Below are 14,704 nucleotides of genomic sequence, written 5' to 3'. Positions count from 1 at the left end.
TTCTACAACCTCATGGCTGAAAAAATGCTTTTAAAAGTAAAAAAAAAAAAGCCTCTGATGATCGTGCAGCTCAGCTGGGATCGTCAGAGGCTTTTAAAAGCATTTTTTTTCTGCAACTTCTTTGGCTACGCCCACCCAGTCACATTACCCCCCCCCCAACCAAGCCACGCCCACAGAACCAGTAGTAACCTTGATAGAGCCTTGATAGTACAGTGGTCTACGCACCCTGTTATTAACACAGCTGCCTGCAATTTCTGCTGGTTCGAATCTCGCCAAGGCTCAAGGTTGACTCAGCCTTCCATCCTTTCTAAGGTAGGTGAAATGAGGACCCGGATTGTGGGGGCAATAAGCTGACTTTGTATAAAAGATACAAAAGGATGAAGGCTATTGCTTAACGCATTGTAAGCCACCCTGAGTCTCCGGAGAAGGGCGGCATATAAATCAAATTAAAAAAAAAAAAGTAACAAATTGTACATTTCACCACTGCCTGCAGGGTATGATAATCTTTGCTCCTTCTGTATCAGGGGTGAAATCCAGCAGGTTCTGACAGGTTCTGGAGAACTGGTAGCGGAAATTTTGAGTAGTTCAGAGAACCGGCGAATACCACCTCTGGCTGGCCCCAGAGTGGGGAGGGAATGGGGATTTTGCAATACCCTTCCCCTGGAGTGGGGTGGGAATGGAGATTTTGCAGTATCCTTCCCCTGCCATGCCCACCAAGCCACACCCACAGAACCGGTAGTAAAAAAAAAAATTGGATTTCACCGCTGTTTCTGTATGTCCAGGTGTTGGGTCATACTGGAAAATTGACAGAAATGCTAGAAGGAGGAGTCAAATGAGGATGTAGTTTGGAGTCCTTGTGGAGCCACAAGGAACATAAGTTTGATTTCCTCCAAAATCCATGAAACCTTATCTGGTCATTCCCACGGGAAGGGAAACAATCTGGGGAGGGTGTTGTAACAGTTAGAGTAACTGTGGCTATTTACAAGAGACGATGGTTGCTTTTTCCTGACAGGTGATGAGTCTGGTGTCGGGCAAATCGCATTGTATGGACAAAGGATTTCCATATTTTGAGATTTTATTTGGTTACAATTGAGTTTTTGCCAAGTTCCTAACAGGAGACATACAATTAATTTTAGCCTAGGGGCCTATATAGGTAGTCCTCGACTTACAACAGCTTGTTTAGTGATTGTTGAAAGTTACAACAGCACAGAAAAAAGTAACTTATGACCATTGTTCACACTTAACGACCGTTGGAGCAGCCCCATGGTCACATGATCAAAATTCAGATACTTGGCAACTGCTTCATACTTACGACCGTTGCAGTGCCACAGGGACATGTGATCTACCTTTTCATTTTTCATTTTATTAAATTTGTATACCGCCCTACTCCCGAAGGACTCAGGGCGGTGAACAGCCATAGAATAAAACATATAAATACAAAATTTAAAATAGAATAAAATAGAATAAAATTTTGCGGCCTTCTGACTAGCAAAATCAATGGGGCCCCCAGATTCACTTCACAACCATGTTCCTAACTTAACAATGGCAGCGATTCACTTAACGACGATGGCAAGAAAGTTCGTAAAACGGGGCAAACTCGCTCATCACTTGTCTCGCTTAGCAACAGAAATGTTGGGCTCAGTTGTGGTCATAAGTTGAGGACTACCTGTATTTGGTTATGACTGAGTTGCCGGTATTTGCCAAAAATTGCTTAATCTGTTTCAGCTTCGGTGTCTATATGGGCCAAAAGGCTTAAAGGAACTTTTGTTTAATAGTTTGTGGGATCACAACAGTGGTGGTCAGAATCTGTGAGTGGAGTAGATCCCAGAGGTCCTTTCTTGGACTTTCTTGGGGTTTTTTTTCCTTTTGAAGACATTTTGTTTCTCATCCCAGAAGCTTCCTCAGTTCTGTTGAAGCTGAAGAAGCTTCTTGGATGAGAAGCGAAACATCTTCAAAAGAAAAAGAAAAAAACAAGAAAGTCTCCTTGAAAAAAAAAAAAGGCAATTTTGGGTGGGACAACCATGAAACTGGATGACGGAGAATCTCTTTAACAGAGTGGAGTAGATGAGAAGGAGAGGAGAGGGGTGTGGCACATGGGCTTTTTGGTCTCACAGTTGCTAAGGAAGGGATCAGTGGTGAAATGTAAATTTTGTTAGTACTGGTTCTGTGGGCTTGGTGGTGGTGGGGGTAATATGACTGAGTGGGCGTGGCCAACTTTTTTCTTTTTCTTTTTACTTTTAAAACCATTTTTTTCTACAACCTCTTCGGCTGAAGAGGTTGTAAAACAAATGCTTTTAAAAGCCTCTGACGATCGCAGCTGACTTGCCTGATCAGCAGAAACTTTTTCTTTTTTTATTTTTTAAAAACATTTTTTCTATAATCTCTTCGGCCAAAGAGGTTGTAGAAAAAATGCTTTTAAAAATTAAAAAAAAAGCCTCTGATGATTGCACGGCTCAGCTGGGCAATGGGGGGGGCAGGGATTTTTGCTACCGGTTCTCCGAACCACCCGCCTCCATCGCTACCGGATTGGGCGATCCGGTCTGAACCGGGAGCATTTCACCCCTGGAAGGGATGCAAGAGGAGAGGTTGAGCTCCAAAGACAGAAGGAAGAGATGCATCCTGACCACAGACGGAGGACCAACTGATGCTGGGGATGACTTTATAGGGCTCGGTGGGCTGCCATTGGCTGCCGTATCAACTGACAGAACGTTCAGGTGGTCAGGCCACGCCCACAATAAACTCCCACCTCCGCTTTCCTTCTGCACCCAACACACAGGAGACAATCCAGATGCGCAGATCCAGATGTTCAACTCCGTTGCTGGCAACCACACGCCCGCTAACCTTCTGCCAGCTGAACGAGGCCGCCGTCGGAGGGGCTCTGGCCGGGATGGTGCCCATCGAAGTGAGGCTCGTCCACTACGTGGGCGGGTTCAGCGAAGACGCCTTTAAAATAGCAAGTCTCCCAAAATCCATGTTACTAAACGCTTTTGTGTTCCCGACGCTGCAGGCGGTCCTCGACTTACGACCGTTCGTTTTTAGTGACCGTTTGAAGTTTCAAAACGGAGACTGAAAAAAAGACCTGTTTTTTCACATTTTAGGACCGTTGCAGAATCCCTGTGGTCATGTGATTATCAAAATCCAGACGTTTGGCAAGTGGTTCATACTTATGACGGTTGCGTGTGGTCCCTTTTGGTGACAAAAGGCAAAATCAATGGGGAATTCCGGATTCCCTTAACAATCGTGTTACTACTCACTTAACAGCTGCAGGGATTTAATTTAACACCTGTGGCAAGGAAAGTTGTCAAACAGGGCAAAATTTGCTTAACAACTGTATCGCTTAGCAATGGGAATGTTGGGCTCAATTGCGGTCGTACGTCGAGGACTAACCTGTATTTGATCATATGCTTCCTTAGCGCCATTTAGTCAAAAGTTCTTCGTAAGCGATGAAGCCAGTGGAAACTGTTACTAACAAAACAAGAGAACTAAATTGAATCTCCATTTTCAAGAGCAGTATATCACTCAACAAGGGGAGAAATTCCGTTCCAATTTTTTTTAATTGTTATGTTTTTTTCAGTAGTCGGTGGTTATACAGTAGTGGCCAAAATTATGGAAACCTTTTGGGGAAAGTGTATTTTTGAGGTTTGATGGCTAATAATAACCACTTTTTGGGGGGGAGTTTCAAGATAATCCTATTCCACTGCTGGCATGGCCTGGGAATAGCCCAGATCTTCACCCAACTGAAAATCTAGGGAGCCGACTAAAGAAACTTTTTAGTCAGAAGCGACCCAGCAATAAAACCCAGTTAATAGAAGCCATCCTTCAATCTTGGTTTCACATGATAACAGCTGTAGAACTAAAAGACTTGGTTCGCTCCATGGGAAGGTGTTGTAAGGCCATCATTCATGCTAAAGGTTACCCAATTAAGTATTAACTGATATGGGGATAATTTTTGTATATCTCGTTTTTTCTACGTGTTTCACTTTTCTTCTTTATACTGTAACTGCTATTCTAACAGCAAATCCTTCATAAAAGTTACTGCATTACATTCTTGATTAAATTATCTTTCCATCGATATATAATTTTATGGTACTACTCCAAAAAAAAAGTGGTGGCATTAGACAGTTTTAGAAAATACCTTTTTCCCAAAAAGTTTCCACAATTTTGGCCACTACTGTATATCTGTTTTCTTTTGATGCTCACAAACAACGGGATGTGTTCTTAGATATAAGCTGTATGAAGTGGTAATATTCCTGCCTTAGTTGTTTAAATCTGATAACTCTGATGGACTTTCTAATCAGCTGGTGAAAGTATTTATTCTCCACAGAATTGGCTAAGCTATGTCTGTCTGTTATCTTTATGAACCTTTATTTATAAAATAGTTATTGTATGATGTTTAACTTTTTAATTGTTACCTCAACTGGGGATGAAAAACAGAATAACAGATCTGGAAGGGACCTTTGAGGTCTTCTAGTCCAACCCCTTACTCCAGCAGGAGACCTTATACCAGTGATGGCTAACCTTTTTGACATCGCGTGCCAGGAAGGGGGGGGCGGGGGAGGTTCACGCATGCGCGTGCCCACACCCATAATTCTATGCGCCCCGCCCTGCACATGCCTGCCCAATCCCCCCTCCCCCTTTGCTCCTGGCCCGTTTTTCTTTGTCACCTGGCTCCAGATCCTCTCTATGCATCTGGGGAGGGTGAAAACAGCCTTCCCCACCTACCCCCAGGCCCTCCGGAGGCAGAAAACAGCCTGTTTCCCTACTTCTGGTGGGCCCAAAAGGCCTGAAAATCAGATGGCCGACACGCACATGCGCGCCAGAGCTGAGCTGGCATGCCCACTGATATGGCACCCACAACTTCTGGAGGCAAGTCGTTCCACTGATTAATTGTTCTAACTGTCAGGACAAGTACTTGGATGACAAAATAAGCATTTTTACCTCCAAAGCATATGAATAAGCAAATATATAGTTTTATACAGAATTTTCCCCATTTCTACATCTTTGCAGTGTAATGTAAGCTATCCTTCTGTTTTTTTTTTTTAATGAATGTTTTGCCTAAATCTTACGTATTTTCATGTAAAATGCTTTGGTTTAATGTACACGCTTCCAGGCTTAATTTAAAAAATAAATAAATAAAAATTGGAAAACTACATTGCAACACTCAAAGAATTGCAAATTTCAACTGTGCTTCAGTTCACATATTGATTCGAATGCAAAATATGTTAATATTTAAATGAAAAGTGAACTGATTTCTCTCTATCTTCTCCCAGTGAATTATTGAAGGCTGGTGACAAAGTTAGGAGGATCTTAAAAGTTATTCCTCATTGCGGGTTGTTTTTAAATGGCCTCTGGATTACCTAAACTTTCAATGGCCCCATCAGAATCCATTTAAAACATGGTTTCTCAACCTTAGCAATTTTATGATGTGTGGACTTCAACTCCCAGAATTCCCTACCCAACATACTTCAAGGTGTGTGGACTTCAGCTCCCAGAATTCCACAGCCATCATGTTTTAAAGATGGATGGCCTTCAACTCCCAGAATTCCACAGCCAGCATTAAGCCTAATCATACTGACTAGGGAATTCTGGGAGTTTAATTTAATTTAATTTAATTTAATTTAATTTAATTTAATTTAATTTAATTTAATTTAATTTCCAATTTATATACCGCCCTTCTCCCTGAGGACTCAGGGCGGTGTACAGCCAAGATAAAAAAAAAACATAGAATACAAATATTAAAAAACATTTAAAAATATATATAAATTTTGGCCCGAAAGTTAAAAAATCAGTTGAAGTCCACACGTCTTAAAATTGCCTCGGTTCAGAAACAGGGGTCTATAACAGGGGTCTCCGACCTTGGCAACTTTAAGCCTGGAGGACTTCAACTCCCAGAATCCCAGAGCCACCATGTTTTAAGATGGCTGGGGAATTCTGGGAGTTGAAGTTCTCCAGGCTTAAAGTTGCCAAGGTTGGAGACCCCGGTCTATAATAATGAGGAAGTCTCCTTTATGACTCCTGGAACTTATTCATGTAATAAATGTAATAAATGTAAATAAAGCATGACTCCTGGAACTTATTCATGTAATAGTGTTAGCAGAAACTATTTATTATTTCTTTTTTTCCCCCCCAACTTCTCTGCAACTTCTCTTGCATTCCAGTGCAAGGAATACTTGAGACCTTTTAAAAAAACCCTCCAGAGGCTGAATTTGCCGAAAGATTACCCAAAGGAAAGGAAGCTAATCTGCACCAGAAAAAATCTCAATATCCTTGGGGATCATATCAATATGTTTCTTCTGTATTACTGCAAATCCTGGGAGCTGAAACATTGGAAAAAGTAAGGAAATTACGTTTTCTTTGTAGAAATTGTTAGCTGTAAAATCAAGTTTTTTAGTTCGGTGTGTGCCCTTTGCTAAAATAGGATCTGAGCCAGAAAAGTAGATTAATATCTCTTCATTTTGTGTATAGGTGAAGCATAGGTCTCCTACAGATTTAAGGTGAGAAGACTTTTAGAAAAGTTAAAGATATTCCTCTTTGCGGGTTGAAGTGGCCTCAAAACCAAACCTTTAAATGGCCCCATCAACCTTAGCAATTTTACGGTGTGTGGACTTCAACTCCCAGAATTCCTTATCCACCATATTTTAAAGTGTTTGGACTTCAACTCCCAGAATTCCAGAGAAATCACTTTATATACCACTGTTTCTCAACTTTGGCCACTTGGAGATGCCTGGACTTCAACTCCCAGAATTCCCCAGCCAGCCATGGTCCCAACTTTGTAAAAATTAGAACAATCTCACCAGGTGGGCCTGGTAGAATCTGGCTTCTGGTTCATTAGATAAACTCGGGGTTCAACACCTGTCAATGCTTCGAGGCAGAGATCGTTGGCACCAGCTGATGCCAGGCAGAGATAGTCCTCAACTTACGACCGGAATTGGGCCCAGAATTTTCATGGTTAAGCAAGGTTAAGTGAATCGATTTTATGACGCCATAAAATCGATTCACTTAACTTTTTCGCCATGGTTGTTAAGAGAACCACTGCAGTGCTTACGTGGATCACAAACGTCATTAAGTGAATCCAGCTTCCCCCGTTGACATTGCTTGTCGGAAGCCAGCCACCCTGGAGCCCACAGTTTCTGTCGCTAAACAAGGCAGTCGTTAAGTGAGTTTTTGCCCCATTTTGCAAACTTTTTTCGCCATCGTTAAGCAAATCACTACGGTTGTTAAGTGGATCATGCGGTCGTTAAGCGAATCGGGCTTCCCCCCAATTGACTTTGCTTGGCGGATGCCAGCTGGGAAGATCAAAAACGGCGATCCCATGACCCAAGATACTGCAACCGTCGTAAATATATGCCGGTTGCCAAGTGCTCAGTTTTGATCACATGACCCATGGAACAGAATAACAGAGTTGGAAGGGAGCTTGGAGGTCTTCTAGACCAACCCCCTGCCCAGGCAGGAAACCCTATACCATTTCAGACAAACGGTTGCCCAATCTCTTCTTAAAAACTTCCAGTGTTGGAGCATTCACAACTTCTGGAGGCAAGCTATGATGGTTGTAAGTGCAAGGCTCGGTCCTTTTTTGGGGGGACGGTCACTAAATGAACGGTCGTATGTCGAGGACTACCTGCAAAATGCTGTCCCTCCCCCGTTTCAGAATGCTCTGGAGGTTTGTCTCCCTTTTCTCAACCTTGGATGAGAAGCAGCTGTATAAACTGTACAGATACAGCAAGACAGACCAATTCACCAAATTCCTGGTAAGGATTATATTCTTATTATTCTATTTTATTTTATATTATACATCCCCGGATCAAAAGAGGTCGGCAAGGCCACTCTAGGGGAAGCATCCGGCCTTGTCCTGTTTTCATCTCTTCCTTGGTTCACCAGTGGGGTCTCCAGGGGATTTCCCAAAAGCCAAATGGGAGGTGCCAAAGCCAATGCAACCGAAACCACACCCCTTTCAATGTGCATCACACCTGGGGGGGGGGAAAGGGGAAGGGCTGCAGTCAGGTGCAGGTGGCCATTTTGACTTTTTTGACCCTGCCAGCAAGCCTAGGTAAAGGTTCCCCTCACACATCTGTGCTAGTCGTTCCTGACTCTAGGGGGCGGTGTTCATCTCCGTTTCAAAGCCGAAGAGCCAGCGCTGTCCGAAGACGTCTCCGTGGTCATGTGGCCGGCATGACTCAACGCCAAAGGCGCACGGAACGCTGTTCCCTTCCCACCAAAGGTGGTCCCTATTTTTCTACTTGCATTTTTTACCTGCTTTCGAACTGCTAGGTTGGCAGAAGCTGGGACAAGTAACGGGAGCTCACCCCATTACGCGGCACTAGGGATTCGAACCGCTGAACTGCCGACCTTTCCCATCGACAAGCTCAGCGTCTTAGCCACTGAGCCATCGTGTCTCTTACCAGCAAGCCTAGGGACACTCTTATCTTTTTCTCCCACGACTCAGGAAGTTTGATTTGGAACCATCCTTGATTCTTTCTAAAGAAGCACATTTAAGCTGTGCCAAGTTTAGTAAAATGCTTATTTAGTACATTAATCTCCGGAGGTGAATGGGCTACTCTTTTATCGTATATCAAAGGGGCTCCTCCAAAACTGCGGCTTATTTCCCCCAAAGTGTAATTTCTGAGCTGAAGGAAGGAGATTTGACTTACGACTACAATTGAACCCAAAATTTCCACTGTTAAGCATGACAATTGTGAAGTGAGTTTTGCCTTTTTACGACCTTTCTGGCAACACTTGTCCAACGACTCATGTGGTTGTTAAGTAAATCTGGCTTCCCCACTGAGTTTTGCCCCATTTTACAACCTTACTAGCAATAGTTGTTAAATGAATCATCTGGTGGTTCAGTGAAATATAAATAATAAATAACTTTTTTGTCATTGTACGTGTATACACAGTATACCCATACAACGAAATTCACTTAACACCCAAAGACCAGGTCCAACACACATAACAATCCCCAAATACACTCCCACCCACCACAAATTCCCCACCCCTAAAACCACCCAAACATCCACACAACAGACCAAGTAATGCTATCCAACAGCTCGCTGATGGTGGCCCTTTAGTTCATGGTTGAGTGCAATTATAGCTCTGGGATAAAAACTATTCAGATGACGTGTGGTCCGAGTTTGAATTGTTCTGTATCTTCTGCCAGAAGGCAACAGTCCAAAAAGATTGAATCCGGCTTCCCTACTGACTTTGCTTCTCAGAACCTGCCTGGAAAGGTTGCAAGTGAAGATCACATAACCCTAAGACACTTCAATCGTTATAAATACAGGCTTGTGGCCAAGTGCCTGAATTTTGTAACCGTTGTAAGCCGTGGTGGGATTCAAATAATTTAACAACCGGTTCTCTACCCTAATGACTGGCTGGGTGGGTGTGGCCATGGTGGGCGTGGCCAGGGACTGTGACAGGCAGCACTTGGCCTCCTGAACCGGCTGAATCCCACTGCTAGCGAGGACCAGTCATAAGTCACGTTTTTCAGGACCGTTGCAGCTTTGAACAGTCGTGACCTGAAAGGTTCTAAGTCAAGAACTACCTGTACCAGGGGTGGGTTCTAAATTTTTTTACTACCGGTTCTGTGGGTGTGGCTTATTTTGTAGGCATGGCTTGGTGGTGGTGGTGGGGGATAATGTGACTGGGTGGGCGTGGCCACCTTTTTTTTTTTTAACTTTTAAAAGCATTTTTTCTACAACCTTAAGAGGTTGCAGAAAAAAATGCTTTTAGAAGCCTCTGACGATCAGGCAACTCAGCTGGGATCGCCAGAGGCTTTTAAAGGCATTTTTTTTCCTACAACCTCTTTGGCCGAAGAGGTTGTAGAAAAAATGCTTTTAAAAGTAAAAAAAAAAAAAAAGCTTCTGATGAAGTGGGCAGGGTAAGCGAGCGGCGACTGGGCCGGGGACCGGTTCGGGGGCGTGGCCAGCCAATGTTATTACCGGTTCTCCGAACTACTACAAATTTTTACTACCGGTTCTTGTGAACCGGTGAGAACCGGGAGCAACCCACCACTGACCTGTACTATACCCAAATTTGAAAAATATTAATTTTGGCCTTTATACAAACCCAGCCACCGTTGTCATTTATTTCACAAATCATGGTTAAACAAACGATGGCTTAATTTGAAGGGGAAACTCAAATGCAACTCTGAAGTTTTCCCTAAGTCACTTTTTTCAATGCTGTTATAACTTCGAGCCGTCACTAAATGAACGGTTGTAAATCCAGAGCTACCTTTATGCAAACCAGCTTTAGAAACAGTTGAAATAGGCAATTATTTTGAGTGTTGCAGTGTGTTTTTTCCAATCTTTTTTTTTTTTTATAGTAAGTATACGGAAGAAAGTATTTTACATGAAAATACATAAGATTTAGGCAAAAAAATTTTAAAAAAATTAGAAGGCACTCCCCAAGTTCCTTCAAAGAGGTTCCCTGAGCTATGTTCTCTCGAAAACTGCTCCCCGTTATCCATCAGCCACTGCCCTCTGCCTCTCTTCTTGTGGTTGAATTTGCAGAAAGTCTACTGCCGTTTGGAGTATGCAGACATGGCCAACCTGCCCAGTAATAAAAAATGGGCAAAGCTGCGTGATAGGTGGAGGCTCGCCAGTTGTGGTGTAAAGATGCAAGAAGGATATTTGCACTCACTGCCCGAAAGCTGGGATTTTCCAGAAGGAAACGTGCCTACAGAAAGGTAAACAGGATAAGAAAACGGGTTTGTCCAGTGGTTAAGGCATCAGGCTAGAAAGTGGGGAGATCATTTTTATTTTATTTTTTATTTTTATTTGATTTATATGCTGCCCTTCTCCAGAGACTCAGGGCGGCTTACAGTGCGTTAAGCAATAGCCTTCATCCTTTTGTATATTTATACAAAGTCAGCTTATTGCCCCCACAAACTGGGTCCTCATTTCACCTACCTTAGAAAGGATGGAAGGCTGAGTCAACCTTGAGCCTGGCAAGATTCGAACTAGCAGTAATTGCAGGCAGCTGAATGATAATAACAGGCTATTAGTCTGCTGCGCCACCAGGCTGTTGAGTTCAAATCCTGCATTAAGCATGAAAGCCAGCTGGGTGACTTTGGGCCAATAATTGGAAGACCATGAATTCTAGTTCCGTTTTAAGAATGAAAGCCGACTGGGTGACTTTGGGCCAATCACCAAGAGATGGTGAGTTCTAGTCCTGTTTTAGGCATGAAAGCCAACTGGGAGACTTTGGGCCAATTACCAGGAGGCGGTGAGTTCTAGTGCCGCTTTAGGCATGTAAGTCGACTGGGTGACTTTGGGCCAATTGCCAGGAGATGGTGAATTCTAGTCCCACCTTAGGCATGAAAGGCATATGGGTGACTTTGGGCCAATCACCAGGAGATGGTGAGTTCTAGTCCTGTCTTAGTCATGAAAGGCATATGGGTGACTTTGGGCCAATCACCAGGAAATGGTGAGTTCTGTCTTACGCATGAAAGCCGATTGGGAGATTTTGGGTCAATTACCAGGAGGCGGTGAGTTCTAGTCCCGCCTTAGGCATGTAAGTCGACTGGGTGACTTTGGGCCAATCACCAGGAGATGGTGAGTTCTAGTCCTGTCTTAGTCATGAAAGGCATATGGGTGACTTTGGGCCAATCACCAGGAAATGGTGAGTTCTGTTTTAGGCATGAAAGCCGATTGGGAGATTTTGGGCTGATTACCAGAAGGCGGTGAGTTCTAGTCCCGCCTTAGGCATGTAAGTCGACTGGGTGACTTTAGGCCAATCACCAGGAGATGGTGAGTTCTAGTCCTGTCTTAGTCATGAAAGGCATATGGGTGACTTTGGGCCAATCACCAGGAGATGGTGAATTCTAGTTCCACCTTAGGCATGAAAGCCAGATATCAAAGTCATGTGAAGTGTTACTGCTACTCTATAAGGCCTTGGGAAGGCCACACTTGGAATATTGCATCCAGTTTTGGTCGCCACGTTGTAAAAAAGATGTTGAGACTCTAGAAAGAGTGCAGAGAAGAGCAACAAAGTTGATTAGGGGACTGGAGGCAAAAACATACAAAGAACGTTTGCAGGAATTGGGTATGTCTAGTCTAGTGAAAAGGACTGGGGATGACATGATAGCAGTCTTCCAATATTTGAAGGGCTGCCACAAAGAAGAGGGGTCCATCTATTCTCCAAAGCACCTGAAGGCAGAAGAAGCAACGGATGGAAACGAATCAAGGAGAGAAGCAACCTAGAACTAAGGAGAAATTTCCCAATAGTTAGAACAATCGATCAATGGAACAACTTGCCTCCAGAAGTTGTGAATGCTCCAACACTGGACATTTTTAAGAAGAGATTGGACAACTATTTGTCTGAAATAGTATAGGGTTTCCTGCTTGAGCAGGGGGTTGGACTAGAAGACCTCCGAGGTCCCTTCCAACCCTTGATATTGTTATTCATGAGGTTAGATAGCTCTAGCTCCCTCAACTATTCATCATATGATTTAGCCTCCAAACCCTTCATCATCTTTGTTGCTCTTCTCTGCACCCTTTCCAGAGTCTCATCATCTTTTCTGTACCACGGTGACCAGAACTGGATACGCTATTCCAATATCCTAGTGAGGTGTATAGCAGTCTCTCTGTTTTTCAAAATTCACAGAAGGGTTCATGCTTTTCCACCAGGTGCTCAACGACCCAGGAGAAGGAAGTCATGGAGCAACACTGTGCCACCTGCGATGTATTTGATGCGCTTTCGGTGACTACGAATGAAGAAACAGCCAGTTCTTCATCATCAAATCTCTATTAAAGACAGCAGCTTTTTTTTTTTAAAAAAAAAGTTCATTAAATAAGAAATCACATCGTTGGGTGACTTTAATTCGACTCTTTTGAATTTCTGAAAGCGCTCAAGACTCAAGGCTTTTGCAGACATTTAGCAAAATATCCAAAATCCCGCTTCCTAATGCAATGTTTGTGGCAATTAGCATTAAATTTAGCATCTGTACGGCAAAAAAATTTTCCACTTATTGTATGGAAGAGGTTGCAAAGCTCTGGGGTGGGAGGAGTCAGGTTTTGCCCATCCCACTTTTTTTTTTTTTTTTGCTTTAATTTATATGCCGCCCTTCTCCGGAGAATCAGGGCGGCTTACAATGCGTTAAGCAATAGCCTTCATACTTTTGTATATTTTTTATACAAAGTCAGCTTATTGCCCCCACAATCTGGGTCCTCATTTTACCTACCTTAGAAAGGATGAAAGGCTGAGTCAACTTTGAGCCTGGTGAGATTTGAACTTGCAGTAATTGCAAGCAGGAGATGTTAATAACAGTGCTTTAGTCCACTGTATCATCAGGCTCTTCACTTGCTCCAGCAGAAGAGGCCTCCTGAAACACAGGCATTCAAGATAGATGTGCTTGTCTATATAGGCTTATACTTACGATCACAATCGAGGCCCCAATTTCTGTGGTTAGGCGAGACATTTAAGCGAGTTTTGCCGTTTTCTTGCCACCGTCGTAAAAGGGAATCACCGCAGTTGATAAGTAGGCAACCCAGTTGATAAGTGAATCTGGCTTCTCCATTGACTTTGCTCGTCAGAAGATCAGATACAGATTAACAGAATTGAAAGGGACCTTGGAGGTCATCTAGTCCAACCCCCTGCCCAAGAAAGACCCTACACCATTTCTGACTGATGGCAGTCCAGTCTCTTCTTGAAAGCCTCCAGTGATGAAGCTCCCACAACTTCCGAAGGCAACTTCTGTTCCAATGGTTGATTGTTTCTCACTGTCAGAAAATTCCTCCTTATTTCTAGGTTGAATCTTTTCTTGTTCAGTTTTTACCCATTATTCCTTGTCTGGCCTTCAGGTGCTTTGGAGAATAGCTTGACCCTCTTCCTCTCTGTGGCAACCCCCCAAATATTGGAAGATGCTATCCTGTCTCCCCTGGTCCTTTTCTTCACTAGACTAGCCAGGCCCAGTTCCTGCAACCGTTCATCCTATGTTTTAGCCTCCAGTCCCCTCATCATCTTGGTTGCTCTTCTCTGCACTTTTTCCAGAGTCTCCACATCTTTTTTATAGTGTGGTGACCAAAACTGGATGCAGCACTCTAGGTGTGGCCTTACTAAGGTCGCAAATGGGGATCGTGTGACTTTGGGACACAGCAATGGTCATCATTTATGCATATAAATTGCATAAATAAAATAAATAAATAAATCAGTATGAACCGACTGCCAAGCGTCTGGATTTGTGGATTTGGATCATGTGATCATGGGGATGCTGCAAGTTGTAACTGCAAAACGGTCACAAGTCGCATTTTTCAGTGCTGTTGTAACCTTGGTCACTAAATGAGCTGTTGTAAGTTGAGAGCTACCTCTGTGCGTATGAAGTGGAGATGCAGTGTCACAAGTGAAGCGCCGCCCGTTCTGAACGCACCTATACAAAATGGCTGTGAAGTCGCACCATCTTGCAAAATTTGACCCTCTTTGATGGATACCATGAAAAGAAGCCGCCTATCAAATCGTTAAAACTGTTCCCCCCCCCCGTTTTTTTAACTTCCTTCCTGTCCTTCGGAAAAAAAATAGGAATTCTCATGGAAGATGAGCGACTAAGTTGAAGAAAGTTTCAAGATTGCAGGAGGTGACTCTCAAGGACCACATTAATACAAGCACTGGAGTAACCAGGTCCACCCAAGCCATGAATTCAAAATCAGAGAGAGATCTGTGACCTGTTAAAAAGTTTTTTCTAGATCCCCAAATGCTCCAAGGTCATCTAAGA

The 14,704-nt window shown here is 43.3% G+C and overlaps 1 protein-coding gene across 2 annotated transcripts; it reads left to right on the top strand.

Annotated features, from left to right (window-relative positions):
- Nucleotides 1-2,748: 2,748 nt before the first annotated feature.
- On the top strand, nt 2,749-12,816 carry CHCT1 (CHD1 helical C-terminal domain containing 1). Of its 2 annotated transcripts, none has more exons than XM_060693275.2 (5): nt 2,749-2,902; nt 6,159-6,334; nt 7,649-7,748; nt 10,506-10,681; nt 12,624-12,816. In XM_060693275.2, the coding sequence occupies exons 1-5, from the start codon at nt 2,789-2,791 to the stop codon at nt 12,745-12,747; spliced, it is 690 nt and encodes a 229-aa protein (XP_060549258.2). In that variant the 5' UTR covers nt 2,749-2,788; the 3' UTR covers nt 12,748-12,816. The 2 variants fall into 2 exon arrangements, with proteins under 2 accessions (XP_060549258.2, XP_060549257.2); XM_060693274.2 differs by having other exon boundaries at nt 2,750-2,953.
- Nucleotides 12,817-14,704: the final 1,888 nt, after the last annotated feature.

The sequence above is a fragment of the Pantherophis guttatus genome, chromosome 1 (assembly GCF_059756535.1).
Source record: "Pantherophis guttatus breed Tessera chromosome 1, ASM5975653v1, whole genome shotgun sequence".
NCBI lineage: Eukaryota > Metazoa > Chordata > Lepidosauria > Squamata > Colubridae > Pantherophis > Pantherophis guttatus.
This window is presented reverse-complemented; position numbering and strand designations above follow the sequence as displayed.

Bases quoted from the DNA above. Each gene is read 5' to 3' on its own strand.
- CHCT1 (XM_060693274.2), top strand. From the start codon at position 2,789: ATGCGCAGATCCAGATGTTCAACTCCGTTGCTGGCAACCACACGCCCG. The intron at 7,749-10,505 runs GTAAGGATTATA...TTGAATTTGCAG, and splicing joins ACCAATTCACCAAATTCCTG to AAAGTCTACTGCCGTTTGGA. The intron at 10,682-12,623 runs GTAAACAGGATA...CTTTTCCACCAG, and splicing joins GGAAACGTGCCTACAGAAAG to GTGCTCAACGACCCAGGAGA.